Here is a 22,734-nt window from a genome sequence, read left to right on the forward strand (position 1 = left end):
GTAATTTAACATTTTCAGTGAATCTTGTAATCATCATCTTACCCTTGGATCTTATTTTAGATAATTTTATTTTCTGTCTCTTATAGAACGTAAAAGAGACTAAAATAATTTTCTATAAGAGAATCCCTCTGGCTATTTTTGTATTTCTATAAGGGCCCGTGTGAAGCAGAAATTACAGTGACGTAAACATGAATTCCGTTGACCTACATGGAGCACAAGGAGGTTACTCTGAATGCCCATTGGGTTTCATTGTACCTTGTGTGGGTTTCTCTCAGGCGTCGTCAGGGAGGAGGGGTTAGGTGTTGTCACATATGGGCCCACTGGTTTACCTCCTGTGGGCTGCCTGCGCTTGCAGCTCCTCCTGAGTCACTGCAAAGCTCCTACTACATACAGCACCTCCTCTCTGCATTCTGTAGGGGAACCCTTTAGTTGCATGGAACTCCTCCACTCGGTGGTTGAGTACCGACCTATGAACCAGGAGGTCATGGTTCGGTTCCAGGTCAGGGCATATGCCCGGGTTCTGGGTTCGATCCAGCTGTGCAGGAGTTAGCTGATCAGTGATTCTCTCTCATTGTTGATGTTTCTCTCTCCCTCTCCCTTCCTCTCTGAAATCGATAAAAATATATTTTAAAAAATCATTCTTTTTAGCTCAGTATTTCCTCATCATGTTGGGAGATATACCCAAGTTATTCTGTTATTTCAAGGCATTTGGCAAAATTATTTTTTTAAAAACTGCTATCAGAATAGGAGCAACTCAAGAATGCTTGAATTCTTCTTTGCCTGCCTTCTTCCCTCCTTCCTTTTTTTTCCAAGTAGGAGGATATCCAGGGAACCTTTCACTATGCGGCACTCTTCATGAAAATTGGTGTAATATAGTTGATCTCTGACTCCTTTGACTTCTCTTTTTCTCTGATGGAGATGTGTTGGAGTAACCGTTGGCTGTGGTATGGAAAGGTTTTTGGAGCAGTGGGCAGATGCTCACACTGGCCAATCCATGGACCATGCCAGACACCCAGACCCACCTGGGCAATGGGGAAGGAATTGTCCGTGGAGCCTGCCAAGGTGGTGTCATTTAAATCAAGAACATTTTCTTGCCTTAAGTTAACAGATCCTCTTTAAAGATGACCCCTACATTTAGTGGGACTGTGCAGTTCAAAGAAGTGAACGGTTTTGTAGGCATGGCCTCAAGCAAATAATTTTGGATCAGTTGCTGCATCTTCTAAGGCCTGGGCTCTCATTGACATGCTCCTGACCTGAAGGTAGATCCTGATCTCCCTGCACTTCCATTTCCTCTAAACAGAGGGATCAATTTGCTAATTCAGCCAGTAGAGCTCTGAGGAAGATACCAGAGATAGCAAGTGTGAAGAAGACTTTATAAAATACCTTTATTCTGCAACACTTCTTCCTGCTCCTTACATCTTTCCTCCTTCTATTTTAACACTCACCTTGTCTGGAAGGACCTGCCAGTTTTCAGGGTTGGGGAATGGTCCGTGTTCCCAGAGAATGCTGGCGTGGCTCAGCAAGCCTTCGCGGATTTGGGAAGCAGAGCATGTGAATGCTTAAGCCACTTGTTCAATCTTGACAGGCAGCACTGAGGAACTTCAAACCCACATGACAGCCAGAAGTGCCCCAGAGCTTCAGGGCATCTGTTTATGCTCCATCAAATCTTCTCCCCAAGTGGAATAGTCAGTGTGACTCAGTGAGGCTGGTTGTCTGTGCTTAAAGGCCCGGAGCTGGTTAAAGAACTGTCTCCCGGTCACGTGCTGGTATCAGGGCTCCAGCAAGTGCACATGACTTATGGTTGATTTATTGGCTTGGCTTTCCTGCTTGGAGATGGAATAGTCAAGTGTCTTAAACTTTATCACAGTCCCCGGTCCTGGCACTGCATGGCTAGTGGCATGGATGGAGTAAGCCCAGACTGGAAAGCATACTAGAGTTCATTCCCATTTCATGTGGCATCCGGGAGCCCTCACGTTCCCTGCCAGTTCAGAGCCGGGAAAATCCACATCCAGGTCTCAGCTTAGATGAAATGGCAGTTGCTCGGGAAAGCCCTGAGATAGGGCCGGGTCTTGCTTTTATATAATCCTGCAACACCCTGTACTTTTTCCTTTTTAAACACTCAGCACAACTGTGAATAAATAACTGTTGGCTGTGCCTGTTCTGTCTTCCCCGACTAAACTGCATGCACCAGGGGGCAGGGGCCCTGTCTGACACCCTCACCTTCGTGGTCCCATGTCATGTGTTTCCAGAACCTGGCACTTAGGGGCATTTCATAAATATTTGATGGGTATTGAATGACGTGATAGTCATTACTATTTATTCCAATAATGGGCTACTTCCTGTGAGCTAGCTGTGTTCCGGGCCACAGGGCGGCAAACGTTTTCTGTGAAGCGCCAGGTGGTACGTGATCTCAGGCCACAACCACGCAGCTCTGCCCTGTAGCCGAAAGCCCCACAGATGGTCTGTAAACAAGTGGGAGCGACCGAGTTCCAGTGAAACGTTATTTATGGAATCAGGCTGTGGGTGGACCTGGCCTGCAGGCCATGGTGGGCTGACCCCTGTTCCCGTCATGGAAGGAAGAGAAAGAAGGAACCTGAGCATAAGGAGGATGAATAAGAAAGAACTGCAGAAGTTCTCTAGATCTTACTTTGTAAATTGCTTAATTTATAAATTAGGATGCAATTGGTATTCTTTCCTGAGAGAGTTTCATGGTCATTTTATATATACACCTAGTGGCCAGATTATTATGATCTCTGAATGCATAATAACCTGGCCACTCAGTTTATATCTTATATAATAAAAGGTTAATATGCAAATTGTCCCCTCGACCAGGAGTTCGACCAGCAGGCAGGCCGGCCAACCGCCCATGTCCCCTCTCCCTGGCCAGGCTGGCCGGACCCCACCCATGCACGAATTCATGCACCAGGCTTCTAACTAACCATATATATATATATATATACACACACACACACACACACACACACACACACACACACACACACACTGAGTGGCCAGATTATTATGTGTTCAGAGATCATAATAATCTGGCCACTCAGTGTATATATTTCAGAGAGGAAGGGAGAGAGAGAAAAATCAACGATAAGAGAGAATCACTGATCGGCTGCCTCCTGCACGCCCCCTACCAGGTATCGAACCCGCAACCGGGAATTGAACCGTGACCTTCTGGTTTATAGGTTGATGCTCAACCATTGAGCCACACCAGCTGGGCTCATGGTCATCTTTTCCTGAAGCCCTAATCAGGTGAGCATACCATTTTCATTTTAGATAAACAGACACATGCAAATGTAGTCACAAACCTTAGTTATCCAGTTGGGATCCAAAATTGGCTAAAGTTGAAAGATAGGGCTGGGCAGGACTAGCCCTGGGGTTCGTAGTTAACTGCTGGATAGTGAGGTCTTTCGGGGTGCCTCTCAGCAGTGCCATGTGTCTTACCATAAGCGTCCTACTGTGAGATGAGGTCTGCAGATCTTAAATGCCAGGGTTGGGGAGGACCTTAAAGGTCACAAGTCTGGCCTCTTCAGTGCATGTGTCCTCTGAACTTGAGCTCATTAAGAGCCCATTTGATTGCCCCTGGGAATGACAGTTTCTCCAGAGGCTGATGGTTAAAAGTTTATCCTCGGGTGGAGTTGCAGGGTGGCTCCCGTTTGCTCCCCTTTAGGTCTCGGTTCAGGCTGGCCTGCTGTGGCCATTTTACAACAGTAACGGCTGCCAGCACTCATTGAGCACTTTGTGTGAGCCCCGCGCTCAGCTAGCCTCTGCGGGTGCATTGTCTCTATCTGGTGCGGGCGCTGAGGCACAGGAAGGTAGAGTAACTTGTCCCGGGTCATCAAGCTGGTGAGTAGAGCACGCGGGTTTTGAACTCAGGCCATTCTGAGGCCGGAGCCCAGAGTCATACTGAGATGCTTCGGGGAGCCACCCCTGTCCCGGGGAGGTGCAGAGACGTTTCGGGGAGCCACCCCTGTGCCGGGGAGGTGCAGAGATGTTTTGGGGAGACACCCCTGTGCCGGGGAGGTGCAGAGACGTTTTGGGGAGCCACCCCTGAGCCGGGGAGGTGGAGACACATGCTGATGTGAGAGGTGGCAGCTGTGGACTCCCAGTGGTGTTAGAATTCATTGAGCGTGGCCTTCATGTTTCACTGACGAAGAAACTGCAACCAAGAATGAGCGAATGGTTTGCCCTTAGTCGCCTCCGTTGGCTCTGGGGGTGATGAAACATTTCACATTTTACCCCTGGAAGTATCAGGGCAGTAAGTGAATGTTAAATAATTTTTGTACTAAAAGTCTTCTTTGGATTCAAATTATTTAGCCCTGTACTGTGACTTCGTAGTAATGTACCCATTTCTCCTCAGGTGAGTTCTAACTACTGGAGTTCACAATTTGTCCTTCTGATTTCTACATCTGTCTTTGAACCAGAGCCAATTATAGTAAAAGGCCTTGTTTGATAATCTAGTGTATCTCTTCAGATATAAAAACAAAATTGTTGAGACCAGAATAAAGTTTAGAGTCTTTAAAAAAAAACTTTTCTCAAAATGTCTGTGAAATTAAAGCTTTTGTTCTCTGATAAAAATAAGCAGAATGCAATGAGTGACTCTGTGATGTCGGTTCTGTCAGTTTGTTTTTAAAACTATTTTGGGCTCATGAATTGTAGTGAGGGCAGGCAGCTATATCTTAATGGAATGCAAAACGTTGAGGGACAAAGTGTTTGTTTTAAGTCCAGGAAATTTGGTTTTAGACCATTAAACATAAGCTTGCATCTGTTACTAATTTTCTTTTTTGCTTACAAAAGACTGGTCTTTTGCTTACAAAAAGACTGGTAGAAAAAAAAGAGGGGGAAAAACAGAGCAAGTTACAACAGTGATCATGGGAGGGGTTGCAGAAGTTAAAGAAAGGGAGAAAATATAATTGCAGGCAACACATTGCTTTCTCCCTGATCAACCCAAAATGAACTGCTTTTTTATCCACATATAACAATTTCCCCAGCATGAACTTCTATCTTTGGGCCAAGTTTGGGGGTTAAGCCATTCAAAGGGCCCATTTAAAAAACACAGTTCTGTAGGTGGGTATTATAATAATGACCCAACGCCTTATGTAAAACTAACCTATGAATATAATTAATAATACATACCGATAAATATCTAGGCATTTACTTAGATATATTTACATACAACAAAATAAATACTTACCGTACATATAATAAAGTAAATGTGCACATTCTAAGGGTGCAGTGTGGTGAAATGTAACCACCGCCACAGTCGAGGCGTAGCACCTGCCATGCCTGTGGGATGCTTCCTTTCCTCTCCACGTGAGCTGCACTCCCACCGTCTGTCTGCACAGGTTCACTCTTCACTGCCTTCAGATCGCTGCTCTTTGTTCTATGTCCAAGTTTTATGGTTGTTTCCTGCATGAGGAGCCAAATCGTCTGGTAGGGTCTTACTTTGTCATACCTGGAAAGAGAGGTGTCTGTTGTATATCTTTTTACATTAAGGAAAGAGAAGGCAATAAAAGGACCTGTTCTGTGGTGGTTATGGAAAGTTTAAGTCTTCAGGTTTGTTTTCTAATTAATTCCCGAATAGGTGTCTAGTCAGAACCATCTGCCCTGCGCATCCTGTTTTTATGTGGCATTATTAACTCGCTGCCCAGTTGGTTATTAAGCTGTCAGCAGTGATATGGAAGCCGCAGGACATTTTTATTTTAGGTAAAAAAGAAAATAAAGTGGAAGGTTGAGCAGTACATATGGAAGCTGAGCTGGATGAATGGGTGTGTATTCAGTCGAGCAAGTTTGCAAGCTACATAGGTAAAAAAAACAATGAAGTTTTACAAAAACTCAGTTACACCTCAATGTGTAAGTACAGTTTTTAGAAATAGAATGCAATAGGATATAGGTCAGAGAAAATTACTATATTCAAGACAACTTCTACTGATATTCAAATAAATACTTTACCAGATCTTACCTGCGATATATTTCTTTCGGTGCTACACACTCACTTTGGGGCCTAGATACTAAAGAGCAATAGGTAAATTTCATAACGTAACAAAAATACTATGTGAAGACCAAAATGTTTTCCTCTGTTAGGTCAACAGAAGAGTTGGCGGTTGGGCTTATTACTTTCAAAGGATAAGTGTCTGAAAACTGTCATTTAAAAAATTTTTTAGTTTAAAGACTGAGTTGGAATTTGGTCCTGTATCAACAGCATCCTCTTATTCGATAAGCTGTTGCCTACACTTGTTGCATCTCTTCATAAATGAGGCACTTCCACTATCTTAGATTCTCCGAATCCTACAGAGCCAGAAGGGTGCAGACAGGCGCTGAAGTGCGCCGCTGAGGGAGAACGGGACACGCCGACGCGCCTCTGCGCCTGGGATACAGGTTAGAGAAGCACTGCTCCCACCCGAAGCACTAGTACATGTGCGGGTCCTCCTGTCCAGGGGAGACCTGTCATTGAAGGGATCAGAAAAGCTTCCTGAGTGTGTGGCCTTTCGGGCAGGCCTTGGAAACGGACTCGTCTTTTAGAGTAATTTTGCCGCCACAGTACTATGTAAAAGGGGAAATGTCTATTTTCCTCCTTCATTGGGGCAACCAAGTTTGAATAAGCCTTCACACGTCAGGCTCACTTTCTCATATGGATTCATCTCCAGGAGATTTCTCCCCTGCATTTTTACAGGAGTCACTTCCACAACTTTTGTTCCTTTTTGTCATGTCTGATCCAGTGGCTCTGAAACTCGGAACACTCGTTTAAAAGAAAACTTACTTGGAAGCTCCGAATGTAAAATGCATAAGAGCTGAAGACCAATTTTGGTTCAGACAGGGGTGCGTTTTTTAGCTCCACCTCATTCCTGCCTGGCCCCAACATTGCTTCTCCCCCTCCCTTCCTTCTCTCTCTCCCAGGGCTCTGCAGGACAGTTTGGTTTGCACTCCTATCCTATATAATAAAAGAGTAATATGCAGATTGATCATCACTGCAACACACAATATAGCTGCCCCCATGTGGTCAAAGATCCTGCCCCCATGTGGACACAAGATGGCCACCACAAGATGGCCAGCAGGAGAGGGCAGTTGGGAGGCACCCGGCCTGCAAGGGAGGGCAGTTGGAGGTGATCAACCCTGCAGGAGAGGGCAGTTAGGGGTGACCAGGCCGGCAGAGGAGGGAAGTTGGGGGCAAACAGGCTGGCAGCAGAGTGGTTAGGGGGTGATAGGCTGGCAGGCAGAAGCGGTTAGGGGCAATCAAGAAGGCAGGCAGGCAAGCAGTTGGGAGCCAGCAGTCCTGGATTGTGAGAGGGATGTCCGACTGCCCATTTAGGCCCGATCCCACCTAAAGAGTGAGGGCGAGCAGATGTAAATGGGCAGTCGGACATCCCTTGAGGGGTCCCATATTGGAGAGGGTACAGGCTGGGCTGAGGGACAACCCCCCTGCGTGCACGAATTTCGTGCACCGGGCCTCTAGTTTTTAATATTCTTTATTACAAAACTCATTTAAAAACAGTTCTCTCTCCCAGCCACCTAAGACAAGCCCTCACTGGAGTGTACCTGTGTTGGTTAATAGACCTAGTCAGCCGCCCGCTCACAGCCTATGTCTCCAGTTGCCTGGCAGAACCTCGGCAACCTGCAATGGCCTACAGGGACCGTGGAGAGCTAAAGACCCTTTCCAGAAACAACAAGGTTCCTTACCTGAGAAACTTCATCCGCAAAACTTTAAAAGACATCAAAAAGCCAAGCCAGGGGCTCGTGGGTTAGCTTTGTATTATATTGCTTTTTCACTGCTGAGTTAATGAGTGTGTCGCCTTTCACGTGGTTTTGCATCACATAAGCCTCGTGTGAACAGATAACTCTTAAATGATATGGACAGTGCTGTGTTCGGTTTAGTTTGAGGGGTCTCTTTCTGGGTTCATCAGTTTGACTCTCAAACTGGGGTGAGGGAGTGAGGGCGAGCAGATGTGAAGAATGAGCTCTTGACTGTGGACTACCTTTGAGGCGGGATGAACCTAAATAGTGAAGTAAATGAAATTCTTTCCCATTGACGTCCCACTCCCACAACCTCAGAGAAAAGAAACCCCTTTTGGTGTCCACAAGATCGTCCAAATGGATCTGGCTCTTCAAGTAGGTTGTAGCCGCCCGTGGAGTGGACTCCTTGCCAGCATCTGTTCCGTATTACAAGATACGGTGCCAGGGAGCTCCGGGCCGAAGGATCCTTGAGGAAGGAGCAGGAGGAGAGATTTTAGGGAGAGATACTATGGCAAATAAGTGTCCTGACATCTTTTCATAAGAAAGAATCCACGCATCAGCATTGTGGAGAGGTTTCTAGTTACCAGAATTAATGCCATTAGTGTTGGTCAGCATTGTCTAAGGCTTTACCAAATACCAAGTCCTCTTGGTGGGGAAGGGAGTAGAGGTGTAAAGAAAAAAGGGGAGTGTCCTGGTGATGTTTTTATTACAAAAGGGAAAACCCGCTTGAGCTAGCTTAAGGCCAGAAGCAAGGACTGTTTTTGAAGTGCATGGCTGTGTGAGGGAGGCCCCAGGCAGGACGAGCAGGTAGGCCTCACAAGGCTGGGGGCCAGGGCTGGCATGTCTGAGAATTACGGTGTAGTTTGTACTTAAGAGTCTGTTTGTGTGTGTGTCTCTGTTTGTAACCTTCCCTCCACGGGCTCTCATCCACTTTTCTCCATCCATCTGCCTGATTCTTCATTTTCTACAGCACGGCGTTCTCTGTTCTCCAACGCACATGCTGGATGTGGCTGCTAGCCTGAGCGCCAGGTGGCCTGTCTGCATCACCACCTCTGCCAGGCTCCTACTGGCACGTCCCCAGACAAGAGACTCTGATTGGCCCAGCTTGGGTCACGTGGTCCTTCAGGTTTGACCACGTGTCAAATGGTGGGCAGGGGCAGATGAGAAGGGCTTTGCACTGCAGGCATGCCTACTTCCCAGAACTTTGTAATGCAGGGCTGCGGTCGATAGCTCTTCAAAACAGAGTGTCTCCTGAGCAGACATGTGACCATTGTCTGCTCCGAATGGATCTCCAGATTAGGAAGCACTTGCCTCTGGCAGGCCCTCTCCTGGTGAACCTCCAGTGCTGATGGGGGGCAAACAGACCCCTAAATACAAACAGACGGCCCCGGGCACTGTTGGCCACCTGCAACCTCAGCCTCCCTACCCAGCCTCTCCTTCATCTATGGCCTCTTCTCTGGTTACGTTCTTTGAGCTCTCTTCTTTCAGAGGGGCCCAGGGATTATACTCCCAACATCAGTCTCCTCTGTCATTGGCATTTTAGAGGTTTGTTGGATCGTACCTGCCTCTTCCCTTAATTCTATTCCCACCATTTCCTCTTCCCACATCCAAGGCCACCAGTACCTCCTTGAGAAATGCCAGAGAAATGACTGCAGAAGCAGGTGCCCAAATGTGCTCGTTGTGCGTTGCTGTGTGAGCATATGGGATTCAGAGCTTGAACAAGATTAGCTTAGTCTGTGTTTATGTGTATAGACTCTCTCTCTCTCTCTCTCTCTTTCTCTCTCTCTCTCTCTCTCTCTCTCTCTCTCTCTCTCTCTCACACACACACACACACACACACACACACAATCCAGGACAGATGTGAACCTGTAAAGAACCGGCCAGTTGAAAGGACCAACCTTGGTTCCAGTTGAAAGAAGAGAGGAGGGAGAGGAAGACCTGTCCTTTGCCTTCCGAGCATTCCAGGGCACGAGTCACCCTTTGGTCAGGCTGGCAGCAGCTGGACTCCTCTGTCCCTCCAGCTTTATTGAGCTTGGGGAAAACTCATCAAAAACCTTTACATGAGGAAAGGCCTAGAAATTGATTCCTACTTGAGAAGGGCCAGGTTGAAGCTTTGCCCTCCTCATGAGCTCCAGCTGTAAGTTGGAAACACTGAATTAAAAACTAGCAGTGCCGCCCTGGCCGGTGTTGCTCAGTGGTTTGGGCATCGTCCTGTGCACCGAAAGGTTGCCAGTTTGATCCCCAGTTGCGGGTGTGCAGGAGGCAGTCGATCAATGTTTCTTTCTCCTTCCCTCTCCCTTCCTCACCCTCTTGCTCTCTAAAAATCAATAAAAAATTGTTTTTTAAAAAAAACCCACAAAACTAGTAGCACAACACATGGTGCCTTGATACCCCACTGTTGGTCCCCACACATGCCCAGCCCAGCCCAGCCCACGGTATTTCTTGGCAGGTTACTAGGGCCCACCGTCCCGTGGTTCAGGCAGCAGTTACGCTTAGTGCTCAGATAGTAATTCAGAAACAGTTTCAACAGGCTGTCCACAGCGGGCCTTACCCAGAGCTGGCAAAGGGGCGGGTCAGATACAAAGGGAGCATCTTTGATTACTGGGCCCAGTTCTAGTTCCGTCCACTCTGCTTCTTCCTCACGCAAATAAACTAACCTCTGGGTAGAGATACAACAACTGCCATTGGCCTTGTGCCAGTGACATAGCCCATTGCACTTCCGTTTCCTCAGCTGTCACATGGAGTTGTGAGGATTAAGTGAAGTTCAGTTGTCAAGTTCGGGGCACGGTGCCTGGGATGTAGTGAGCCCCCGGTAATATATGTTAGCTGTTAGGTGGCAAGCCCAGTGGTAGGTATTTTGCAGAGAGTCCTTTTAATGCTCACAACAGTCCTGCAACATCGATCTTATGGGCTCCATCGGAAGAGATGGAGGCACAGAGGTGAAGCCATGTGTCCAAGGTGAGCCAGTCATGAAGGTGCCAGAACCACACCAGGCGGCCTGGCTACAAAGCCTGTGCCATCGCTGTGGTTTCCAGAGTAAACAGTGTATGAGCAGGCATCTCTGTGTCAGTGGGATCGGAGCCATCAGGCTAAACAACTCCTCGCTCCACGCAGTCCAGGGTAATTCAGATCCACTGAGTAAACAGACCATTCTGGGCAAGAGTTCCCTTGTGTCAACTTGCCTGTTCTAGGAATTCTCAATATACACACTGGAGCCCAACCAAAAATTCAGTGTGAGGCTGGTCTTTCTTGAGATCCCTCCCCAGGGGCTTAGCTCATGATAAACTGAAAGGACCTTCCGATGAGGTGGTTTCACTCAAGGGACTCTCCCTTGACATCTCCCAAGAGATGCCTTTTCAATGGCTCTGACATACCTCCGCCCCAAGTCTCCAGGGACTGAAAGAGGCACAGGTAGTCCACCTTATGGGCTCCCTGCTTTGACACCCCCTCCCCCTCTGCCCCCGGCCTGAGTTAGATGTCCTGTATGTTCTCATAGCATCCTGTGCCGATGCCCACCTTGCTTCCCACCCAAATGAGCACAGAACGCTGTCCTGCTCACCTGTAGTCCCAGGAATGATCACACTTTTCAGAACAACCACAGTAACCACAGCATTATGATAGTTGACATCTACCGGGCACTTCCTGTGTGCATTTTGAAGTAGGTACTGTTGTGATCCTCACTTTAAAAGCAAGGAAACTGGAGCTCAGAGAAGTGCTTTTGCTTCCAAAGTCACAAAACCATTAAGTAGTGGAGCTGGATCTGAACCCAGGCAGCTGGATTCTGGATCCATGCTTTTAACCAGGACTCTCTGATGTTTCCACATAGTAGAGGCTTAATTAATTGGTATTTGCAAGTGGATACAATGTGGGTGTAATTGCTGTATGTTGAGAAGTATGACATGACCCATGACATACTTAAATCTGTGCAATAGTGAGCTGTGTTATAGTTGAGCTCTTCTATACTTCCTGCTTCCATCCTGCCATTCTCTATCTCTGCACGCTTGCTCCGGGGAGGCGGTTAGAGCCATGCTTGTGACATGGCCTAGGTGAGAATGCGAGTTCTGGCTCTCCCATTGATGAGCATCACTTCTGTGGGCACGTTAGTTATCCTTTCTTAGCGTCATTTTCCTCAACTGGAAATGGGAATAATAGCGGTGCCTACCTCTTACAGTAAACCTAAAGGAATAACAACATAAAGGGAATAGCATGTCACCATTTTGGAACACAGTCATTCAACATACATGAGCAGTTTAGATATTGTTATTACTGTTGTCACAAATGGTTGTTTTTAAAACTTTATTAAAACTTTATTACTTCCTGCCGAAACCAGTTTGGCTCAGTGTATAGAGCGTTGGCCTGCGGACTCAAGGGTCCCAGGTTCGATTAAGGGTCCCAGGTTCGATTCCGGTCAAGGGCATGTACCTTGGTTGCGGGCACATCCCCAGTAGGGGGTGTGCAAGAGACAGCTGATCGATGTTTCTCTCTCATCGATGTTTCTAACTCTCTATCCCTCTTTCTTCCTCTCTGTAAAAAATCAATAAAATATGTTAAATTTAAAAAAAAAACTTTATTACTTCCTGTCAGTGGGTTGGGAGCTCTGAGCCAGGGCGGGGGATACTAAGTGGCACGCTTCAGTCTGAAGTCTAAAGTCACCAAACTCGGACAGTGTTTTCACCCATGAATTCCAGAGGCTACAAAGCATTTCCAGATATAATGGAGTCTTCACCCAGTCCCCACATCTTTGTCCTGTAGTGGACGCTCAGGTTCCAGCAGCCTGGGCGGAGAAGGGAACCAGATGTCCATGGTCTGTACCAGCCATCTGCTCTGTGGTGGCCGCACAGGTGGAGGGCACAGCTGTGTAACAAAGGCCTAATACCGTACATCTAGCAAGAGTTGCCATTTATTGTACAGTTGGCAATGAACTTCACACATGGTAGAAAGTCATTTATTCATTCAACATTTACTGAGCCAGGCAGTGTTCTAGGCTCAGGGAATCAACAATGACCCAAACAGATAAAGTGTTAGATGTCTAGGTTCTTTCAGACTTTGTATGCACTATCGCCATCCACAGGGTCGGCACAGCACTGCGACATAGTGTTATCATTCCCATTTGATGATGAGGGAGCTGAGGCTCTGAGAGGTCAGATACTGCACCTCGGAGCTGCCGAGTGATGAGCCTGGGATGTGAATCCAGTTCTTCCTGATGCCAAAGTCCACTCTTGAGCACAATGCGATACTGCCGATCAAGGAAAGAGCGAGTGCCAGAGCGTGTGTGTGTGTGTGTGTGTGTGTGTGTGTGTGTGTGTAAACAGCTGTCATTGGGACACAGCAATGATTGTGATCATCGATTTGCAAACTGCAAGAAGCCCTGGTTGTGGCTTCTAGTCTTGGGCTCAGTCTACCATTTTACTGCTTCTGGTCAAAATCAATGTGTCCTTGGCTGCCTTCAGCAGAGAGAACTCTTGGGCTGATGTTGATAAGCAGGTAGAAGCTCGGAGATCCAGTGGTTCATTCCCAGGCCTGCCTGCTGAGTAACTTCTGGGTGCCAGTGGGCACCGTGCCCGTTGAGATGATGTCCATGCCCAGGGAGCTGGGGCTCCAACGTCAGGGGCTGTGCACAGAAAGAGTGAAGTGTCCTGGTCCCCGGCTGCTCAGGGTGTGGATGGTGGGGCCCAGAGCCTGTTCCCCACGGACTGGGAAGGACATTTCAGAGGCAGCATTTCAAATGCCACTGAAGGCGGGAAAAGGGGTGGCTGGGCATCGCAGTGGAGCATAAAGAGCCCAAGAGGAGTGTTCTGTTCTAGGCGGGGTCCCTGGGGCCTCATTTTGTTTCCAGCGGATGCTACTGTTTCTCGGCAGCACGGCTACTACTTACTAGTAGCTTCCAGGGCTGCTCGCTCCTTCTGTCAGTCCCGAGGCTGTCGCATTGCACGCGGATCCCGTGGACATACCTCACAAGGCCAGGGCGGTGCAGGCAAGCAGGAAGCTCATGGCCATGGGACATCAGAGGCCTGGGATTCTGGCCCTGGCCCCGCCCCAGCGGGTGGGGACATCCGGGCCAAGTGCCTGCACTCCTGGGCTTTCCTTTTCTGACCCTTAAAGCGAAAGGGGTGCAACTGGATGGTGATGTTTCCTGTGATCTCTTCCCGCTCTAAGATTGTGTGTTTGTTACCTGGGTATTTGCAGCCTGAAAGTGTCCTTTTCATCCTCATGTCCTGCGGTCACATTTGCTGCTCCTTAAGCACAGCGTTTTTCCTCTTGCTTCACTGCCATACGGCTAGTCCTTACTGTTGACATCTGTTGTTAAATTAGTGTGTGACTATTGCAGGAAGTCATGAATGAATAAAGCCCCTGCACATGCTGGTATCGCGTGCAGACTGTGGTTCCCTGTGCTTCAGTGTGGGTTGAAGGAGGACAGAGATAACCAGTGTGGGCACATAAAAGCAATTTCTAACTATTGCTGCTGCTGCTTACTTATATGCTGCTTTCTAAAAATATGGAGTAGTGTGCATAGGGACTTGTAACCACCTTTTTTCAATAATGGGGATTTTCCCCCTCATGTTTCTAATATTCACTCATTTTAATGGTGGCATCCTGTCCTACAATAGGGCTCAGAGTAGTTTATTCAACCAACCCCTTAGTCTTACACATTCAGTCCACTCACGCGTTTCCATATTATAAAAAAAAACACGTATCTAACCATTCTAACTTATTTAAAAAATAAAATGTATTGCTTTGCCACAGGAAAAATGTTTTCACTAAATGATTCCGATCCCGTGACACCATCGGCCCTGCCCGCTTAGTGAGACGGGAGGTGGGACGCCTACAGGAGGGCGGGTGGACGTGCTGGGCACGGGCCAACACGATCTCCATCCGTTACTCCGTCAGGGAGAGGAAAGCCCTTGCCCTAAATCCAAAGCAATGCCCTTTTCTTTCCTGAACAGAAGAAGGGGAACATGTGGGGCCAGGTCCTGTGGGAACAGGATCCAGCCAGAGAAGGGAGGCCCGGCTGGGAGCGCCCTTCTGCTGTCTGGCCTCAGACCAAGAGCTTAGACTTCTGGACCGCGGCTTATTGTTCTGTGAATGAGAATATTAGTGCTGTTGTTAGTGTTGCCTGCCCTTTACCCCTGGTTTGGAAGATGGAAACTGGGGAGGTTGTAAGCATAACATGAAATCGTAGGTAAAAAGTGAATTTGCAGCCTTAGAGGAAATGTACAGAAGTGAGTTACGGGGAACGTGGGGTCACTGGTTCGTCTCTGGAACTGAGTGTGTCTATAGAGTTAACGTTGCTGTTTCAGAAAACCTTTACCTCACACACCACAGCTATTAAGAGGGAGCAAAAGCAGTAATTCGACCCTCTACTCTTTCCAAGCTTCTTGTTTTTAATATTTGCCAGATGTAGGCTGGCAGTGAGCCCAGAGGGGAACACTTTTTCTGATAGCTGTAGTTTTGTTTTTGTCTCCCTTCTAGACAAAGAATTCTTGAAGGAAAAGGAGAAGTTAGAAATGGAGTTAGCAGCAGTGAGGACTGCAAGCGAGGATCACCGGAGACACATTGAAATCCTGGACCAGGCTCTGAGCAATGCCCAGGCCAGGGTCATCAAGCTGGAAGAGGAGGTGAGACGGGGTGGGATGATTGGAGGGGGGCGGGGGGAGGCGGCAGAGCCCTGAGAGCCTCCATTTCCATTTTCTAACCCAGCACCCTCAAGTAGAGCCAACTCCAAGGAGTTGAGTTGGGGTGGAGGGAAAGGGGGGAATGTAGGAGATCTCCCAAATAAAAATTAATAAAAACGGAGTTGATCCAACCCAGAGCCAGGCAAAGTATGAAAGGCACACGTGAATACCATCAGCAGAGAGCTCACCCTCAGCCTGCAACCCCCCTGCCGCCCGCTGGTTGGCATGTGTTCAGGGCTAGAAATAAGTGGGAGGACTGGAAACCACTGGTTCCTGTACAGAAAACAGACTAACAATTTAAAAAAAATAGTTCAGTTACCCTGTCTTTGGACTTCTGATTGCATTAAAAAAGGCAAAAGTCCTCTGTGGGGTGGAGCAGGGGTGGCCTTCAGCAAGCCTGTCTCCAGTTTTCAGAAGTTGGCTCTGCCTGCAATGACCCCTCCCCCTCCACCCCCCAAATCCAGGAAAGTGATCCCACGACTGTGGAGGTAGAACGGCCCCTTCCGAGGTCCGAGCGAGGGGATTCAGGCTGTAGACAGTGTCAGGAAAGGAGGCGAGGTCTGGCCGGGTAGGCGGGAGCCATGTGGACAGTAGAAGCCCCAGTCTGGAGCACGCATGGCCCGGATGGTCTACGCAGAGTACTTTGCTTGCTGCCCGACGGGCAGAAAACAGTGCCGTGATTGGTTCAATGGTTGCTGCTGTTGTTGAAAATAAAAAGCTATTCCTCAGAAACATCTCCTGATGCCAGGTAACTCAGTGTCTCAGCAAACTTCAAGGTTAAAGCAGCTGAAGGGGAAGATTGTTAAGTCCTCCAGGGTCTTGTCCATTAGAAGCCTTTAAACCCTGTAAGTCCTGTGTGGAAACTACGGTGTGAATGCTAGCATGAGCCATCCCAGGGCAGCAGCCCCACGGCATCTTCCTTGTCACCACGGAGGAGCTCATCGGGTCGGAAACCAGGTGCCCAGAAAGTGGCCTCGGCCCTGAAGGACAGGGGGTCTGCTTTGAGGCCAGGACCCTTATTATCCTTATCACTGAAACCACTTAGTGAGGCTCCTTCTCCGTGTGAGGAACAAAGGAAAGTTATAAATTTTTAATCTTTTTTTTTTTTTTTAATTTCTGTGAAAGTAAAAGCTGTGAAGTCCTTGGAGACAGGTTCTTTCTGATCACCATTGTGGATCTTTTCTTGTCATTGTATCCATATAAGGTCTTTGATTTGTGTGTAGCCTCTCCAAAATGTCCATGTCTGGCTTCCAGACGCACTCCTTGTTCCTATTAGGGTTCCTTCTGAAGGGCCTTATTCAGTCCAGATGGCTCCTGTGTGTGCTTCCCACCCTCCCCAGGATGCTTAGGAGCTGGGACTCTCGGGCCAGACGGCGATGAGTGAGCTTCGTGACCCCAGGACGGATGTGTCAGCTCTGCGACCTTGAGCAGTCACTTGATCTCGTTCGTCCTCAGTTTCCTTAAACTGAGATAATAAAGGAGTGTGCCTTTCACTGTTATTGGGAGGGTTAAATGAGATACTACATATAAAGCACAAAGCTTGGCATGGTGGTGCTTTAAAAATGTTGGCTGATGTAATTATTGTTACTATCAACCATCTTCATCATAATATACTCCTTGCTAGGCTTCAGGTTGATGCAAAGGTAAATGAGAGCGATCCATGCCTTCGAGAATCTTGCAGTTGATTAGGGATAATATTCATTCATCCACTCAGCAAGTATTTACTGAGTACCTGCTGGATGCCAGGTGCTGTTCCAGGCACTGGGGACACACAGTGTGCACTCTGCCCAGCAGGGATCAAAGCTCTTCTAGTACCTACACACTGAGGAAATTGCATATAGTCTAGGATGGGTACGTGGTGTATGAATGGTACTCACAACATATTTGATCAGATGAGTCATCCATAACAGGAACCTGCAGTTAGTAGGTCCTCAAGTGCCTATTAAATCGAATCAAGCAATCAAAGGCGCAATGAATTAAAGAGCCACATGAAAATTGATCCCAAGAGCAGGTGTAAAAAAGGCTATAAAGTTGCTGTTTTGCCAGGCTGGTGTAGCTCAGTGGTTGAGCATCAACCTATGGGAACCAGAAGGTCACAGTTCAATTCCCAGTAAGGGCACATGCCCGGATTGCAGGCTCTATCCCCAGTAGGGGTTGTGTAGGAGGCAGCCAATCAATAATCCTCTCATCATTGATGTTTCTATCTCTCTCTCCTCTCCCTTCCTCTCTGAAATCAATAAAAATATATATTTTTTAAAATAATAAATAAAGTTGCTGTTTTTGCCGCTCCCCTTGAAAGATCGGAAGCACCTCCATTTTATTCCAGTGGCTCTGGCTAGGATACAGGCTTAGCTCAGGGCAGTGCAGCCTGCTAAGTGAGAACACCCCTCACAGCAGCTCTTAAATCCCAGCATGTTCCCCCTTGCCAGTGCAGTCAGGGGTTAAACCCAGGATCTGAGTCACCTGCAAGGCATTTGCATGCCCAGATGCAGAATGACAGGAAATGGCATCTGGTCTCCCCACTCAGGACCAGATTAGTAAGTGCCTCGGCCTGATTTTTGACACCAGCCACTTCCCAGAAAGTTAGAAACGTGCCTAGGATTCATGATCACGGCCCAAACTTGTCGCTGGAAGAAAACAAAGTCTGAGGATAAGAATTTGAAATTGTTCATCAGGATTCTCAGTCCATACTGGATGTGACGTTTCCAAAGGTCATTTTTACCTTAATTTCCATCTCCTCAGTGGTTGTGTTGGGTGTTCATGCCCTTCTGGCCTCTTCAGGGCTGTCAGCTACTCGTCTGTAGAGGCTCAAACCTTTAGAAGAAAGTTACTCCACAATTATCTAGAATGAGCAATTTTAATCTTCATTCAGACATACACCTGGGCACACGTGCATATAAACACACGCACGATTCTCTATTACAATAGTAATTTATAATTATGGAGAATTTGAAAAATACAGAAGAGAATAAAGAAGATGAGAAATGTCTATTCAGCCATACAGATAAACATGGTTAGTGCTTTTATTTTTATTTTTTATTGATTTTTTAATCCTCACCTGAGGATATTTTTTCCATTGAGAAGGAGAGAATGTTGATGTGAGAGAGAGACATCGATTTGTTGCTTCCTGCACTCCCCCCAACTGGGGTCAGGGATCAAACCCGCAATTGAGTTACATGCCCATGACCAGAAATCGGTCCGAAGGCCGATGCTCTAACCAGTGAGCCAAACTGACCAGGGCTGGTTAGTGCTTTTAAGTAGTTCCTTTCTGTCTTTTTTTCTTCCTAGATAGATAGACAGAGTTGTGATAATGTTGTATATAATTTTTTATTCTGGATTTTTCAGTTAACATTGTAGAGTAAGCATTTCCTCATAACATTAAAAACTCTTAACCCCATTCCCAATGCCAGCAAATGCTATAATTACTAAGCAGTAACTAAGGATTGAGCTCAGAGCTGTACCAATAACTGAAGGCAGCTGCCACAGTAGGGTCTTCGATTCCAAGCATCCCAGCCGCGTGAGGTACAACTGGCGGCCGTGTCTAACCCCTTTCTGTGCCAGCTCACGGGAGTGGGAGGGCACATGCACTGGTGGTTTAAGTCCGGTCTCCCTACACCCCGGTGCTGAGAACCGCTGGTCCGATCTGGGCTCCTTTCTCCCTCTGCTCAGTTACGAGAGAAGCAAGCCTACGTGGAGAAGGTGGAGAAGCTGCAGCAGGCGCTGACCCAGCTGCAGTCTGCATGTGAGAAGCGGGAGCAGATGGAGCGGAGACTTCGGACCTGGCTGGAGCGAGAGCTGGACGCCCTGCGGACCCAGCAGGTGCGGGGCTGGGGGAGGGGCCGGCAGATGGCAGGATGCGCACGAGGCTCCGCTCTCGGCACTGGGGAGGCCGGGGTCAAGGAGAACTCCCTGTCCTAGCGAGCCATCACAGCGGCCAGTGGAGGGCGGGCAGTCCACTCACTGGAGTGATGTCCTCACAGAAGGCGGCTGGGCATCGGGGAATGTGGCTTTAGTCGGCTTCACAGAGGCGGACATTTGAGTTGGACTTTGAAAGATGAGTTTTTTTGGGGGGGTTCTGGGGAGAACATCAGAAGTAGAGGAAGGGTATGTGTCAAGGAGAGAGGCAGTTCGGGACAGCGGGGTGCAGCTGGTGGGGGGAACGCCCAGTGGGGCGCTGGAGAGGTGAGGCCAGCAGTGGGAGGCATGTGGTCCCGGTGAGGGACTGGGCTTTGTCCTGTAACAGCAGGGCCAACGATGGGAGTTTTTCAGCCGGAGAGGAACGGGGTGCACGGGGCTGGGGAGAGAGTGCTCTGGTGGTGTCGGGAGGGTCTTGGGGGGCAGATGGCGACGTGAAGGAGGCCGGCCCGAGGTCTGTTGGTGTCATCAGCGGGGAGTGGCAGTGGGAATCCAGGGGGAGCGGGCAGGAGTGAGATTAGTAGGACTGACCATCAGTGCATGTCCCGAGGTAAAGGAGAGGAAGGAGTTCAGGGCGACCCCTGGAATGTTATATTGGCTGTAAGCTCCTGATCGTCTGCCTCGCCTTATCCTGGCGGCAGCAGCTAGCGTAACTCAGCTATGAATAAGCTCAAGTAGAATGCCCCAGCCCGGCTCCGTGCGCCTCGGCTAGGGGACAAGCCTGCAGGACGGCCCTGTGGCTGGACTGGGAGCCTCCCAGGCCGGCAGACTCCCGGCTCCAGCGAGCGCCTGGCCGTGGCCGGCGGCCAAGGCGGTGGGCAAAGCCCTCTCTGCAGCGATGAAGGGTGCGCCCTCAGTCGGGATCCAGGGAATGCAGGACGGCTCCGTGGAATTACCTACTGGACGGGGCACAGTGGTTGTGGGTGAAAGACTTGGAAACGCTTGAAAGCGCACACGCGGGCCGGCCCCGCCCTTTCTCATGCCGGCGCCCACGTTTCCCGGGCGTGTGTACTTGGCGGGCGGAGGAGGTGTCGGTGAGATCGCCCAGAACATTAAGGAACCCACCCGGCCGCCCACCATCTTGGCTTAGTTGGTGGCTCGTAAGGAAGGGTGAGTCTGTCTTTGGACTGCTGCCCCGTCCACCCTGGGCCTCCTTCCCCGGCCTGTGGGCCACCCTCCAGCTGTTCCCCATGTGCAGTTACTGAGGTCTGAGCCTCCCCACTGGGGAGCCGGCTTCTCGGATGCTGGCACCGGTGAGCCTCACGAACCCTTGGCTGGCAAAACGGGCACATCTCAAAACTCAGCGCTGCAAAGAATGTTTGTTTTCAGTTACTGTGCCCCCAGCCCCTACGGTTAGGTGACTTATCCTGGGACTTTCTATTTTGGATGCTGTGAAGCCAGACTCAACCCCGTTATCCTTGCTGTGTACCAAGGAGAAAAGTGAGGTTAGAATGATTTGAAAAATATTCCTTGCCACAGAGGACCGTTCACAGTGTGCACGCTCAGAGCCACGCACCCTCACGCCCGTTGCTTCCTCAGATGGGCAGAAACGCGTCCCTGCCGTGCCTGACGGCTGCTGGCAGATCTGGGCGTACCTGGGGAGGACAGAGGTTTCAGAATTGAGGCTCTCTGGGGAAATTACTTGGCTTGCATTTTGGATCTAGTTTTGGGGGCTGACAGCAGACTCCCTGCTGGTTATGGCTGACATGAGATCAAAAAGAGGGGAGACGATCTTTAGAGCTAAACAGAACTTTATCTCGGCATCTCTTTAAAAATAATACCAGGTTTTTTTAAATGAGCGTGTTAATCCGTCTCCTATGATATGAAAGACACTTAGGAGTTTCCTTGTTGTTTTTGCCTACTCATTAAAAAGATGAGTAATATTATTTATGTTTTCCTTTAATTCCTCTTTATTCTATCATTTTGTCAGTGAGCATACATTATTCTATAACCAAAAAAAGGTAAAAATTTTATTACAAATAAGTTCACCCCAAAACCTTGAGTTTCTAGCTAGTTCCATGTGGTATCCTATATAATATAAGGCTAATATGCAAATTGCCCCCTCGACTGGGAGTTTGACTGGGAGTTCCACAGGGAGTTCGACCAGGGGCAGGGCCAACCATCCATGGCCCCTCCCCCTGGATAGCCCCACTCCCAATCGGCCCCTCCCCTGGCCAATCAGGCCCCAATTGGGGTGGGCTGGACCGGACCCCACCTGTGCACGAATTCATGCACCGGGCCTCTAGTATACTATAAAGTTTGGTCAGGCTCCTGCCTGGAGCCTGTGGACAGTGTGGTGAGTGCAGGCCTGCTGGCCCTCAGCAGGGAGTCCACTCTAGTCCACTCCAGAGCCTGGGGTCCCCCAAGAAACTCAGCCTTTCTGGGAAAGGTACCCAGGGGCCTCGCTGATCAGCTTCCTCCTCATTCACTCTGCAGTGGCTCATGCATATACTTGCCTGGATGTGGCCAGGCCACTGGCACCCCGCTCCTCACTCCTGTGCTACAGAGGCATTTATCTGACCCTTGTAGGAAGGTCACACTGAGGTCACATGGTAACAGAGCTCCTGGCCATATCCCTCCTCAACAAAGCCACTCCCCATAGGGCGTTATTCTGAAGGGAACGTTGAGAGAGTAGCTCAGAGAACTTATTAAATCAAAACCCACACAGGGGCTCTGCCCTTAGACTGATGCCAGGACACAGCCGAACTTCTCCACCCACATCCTGAACAACACACAGCCCCCGCGTGAGCCGCAGTTAATCTTGTGAGGTGCCCTGGAACCTTCCCGACAGTGGGTAGACTGGAGGGGACAGAGCGGCATGGAGTCGTGAATTGATTCACAGGGTTAGACTGACCAAGGTGGATGACTCCTGCCTGCTCCTCCTACTAGGAAAGAGCCCTTGGGTAAGTGAGCTTTTTGAGCCTCAACTTCCTTGTCCCTAAAATGGGGCAAATACATTATGCTGATCTTACACGTATAATCTCAGATAAGAAAATCCACACAGTGCCCAGCACTGAGCAACTCGTTGAGAAAGAATAGCTATCATTGCTGTTTTATCATCGTGACCTTCAGAGTATGTGCAAGGCCTGGGGCATCCTGGCACCCTCTCCCCGATTCCTCCCTTGCTCCAGCTTTTCCAGTCCCACTGGGAAAGGTGACAGAAATGTGTTCACTGTGGTATTCCCCGCACATGGTGTACGTGCTCAGTAACTATTTGTTGGTCACCTGAATGGGCAGCAGAAGCTGGCCTGCCTGACCGTCGGCCCGTTTTCCTGGCTGACATGCTTGCCTGTCAGACTGTGCTATCCTTGAGTGTTGAAACTCATGCTTTTATTTTAATAACTCTTCATGATCTGAATCAGGTGCTCTATGCAGACTTGCCATGATCTCACGTGAGGTCAAAATG

The 22,734-nt window shown here is 48.7% G+C and overlaps 1 protein-coding gene across 2 annotated transcripts in view; it reads left to right on the forward strand.

The window, feature by feature from the left end:
- Positions 1-22,734, forward strand: part of AMOTL1 (angiomotin like 1) — a 114,780-nt gene that overhangs the window by 75,803 nt on the left and 16,243 nt on the right. For both annotated transcript variants that reach the window (XM_079786952.1, XM_079786953.1), the window contains exons 7-8: positions 15,211-15,356; positions 19,083-19,232. In XM_079786952.1, coding sequence (XP_079643078.1) covers positions 15,211-15,356; positions 19,083-19,232 — 296 coding nt within the window. The remainder of the gene's footprint in view (positions 1-15,210; positions 15,357-19,082; positions 19,233-22,734) is intronic.

This window comes from Cnephaeus nilssonii (genome assembly GCF_951640355.1).
Source record: "Cnephaeus nilssonii genome assembly, chromosome: 13".
Classification (NCBI taxonomy): domain Eukaryota; kingdom Metazoa; phylum Chordata; class Mammalia; order Chiroptera; family Vespertilionidae; genus Cnephaeus; species Cnephaeus nilssonii.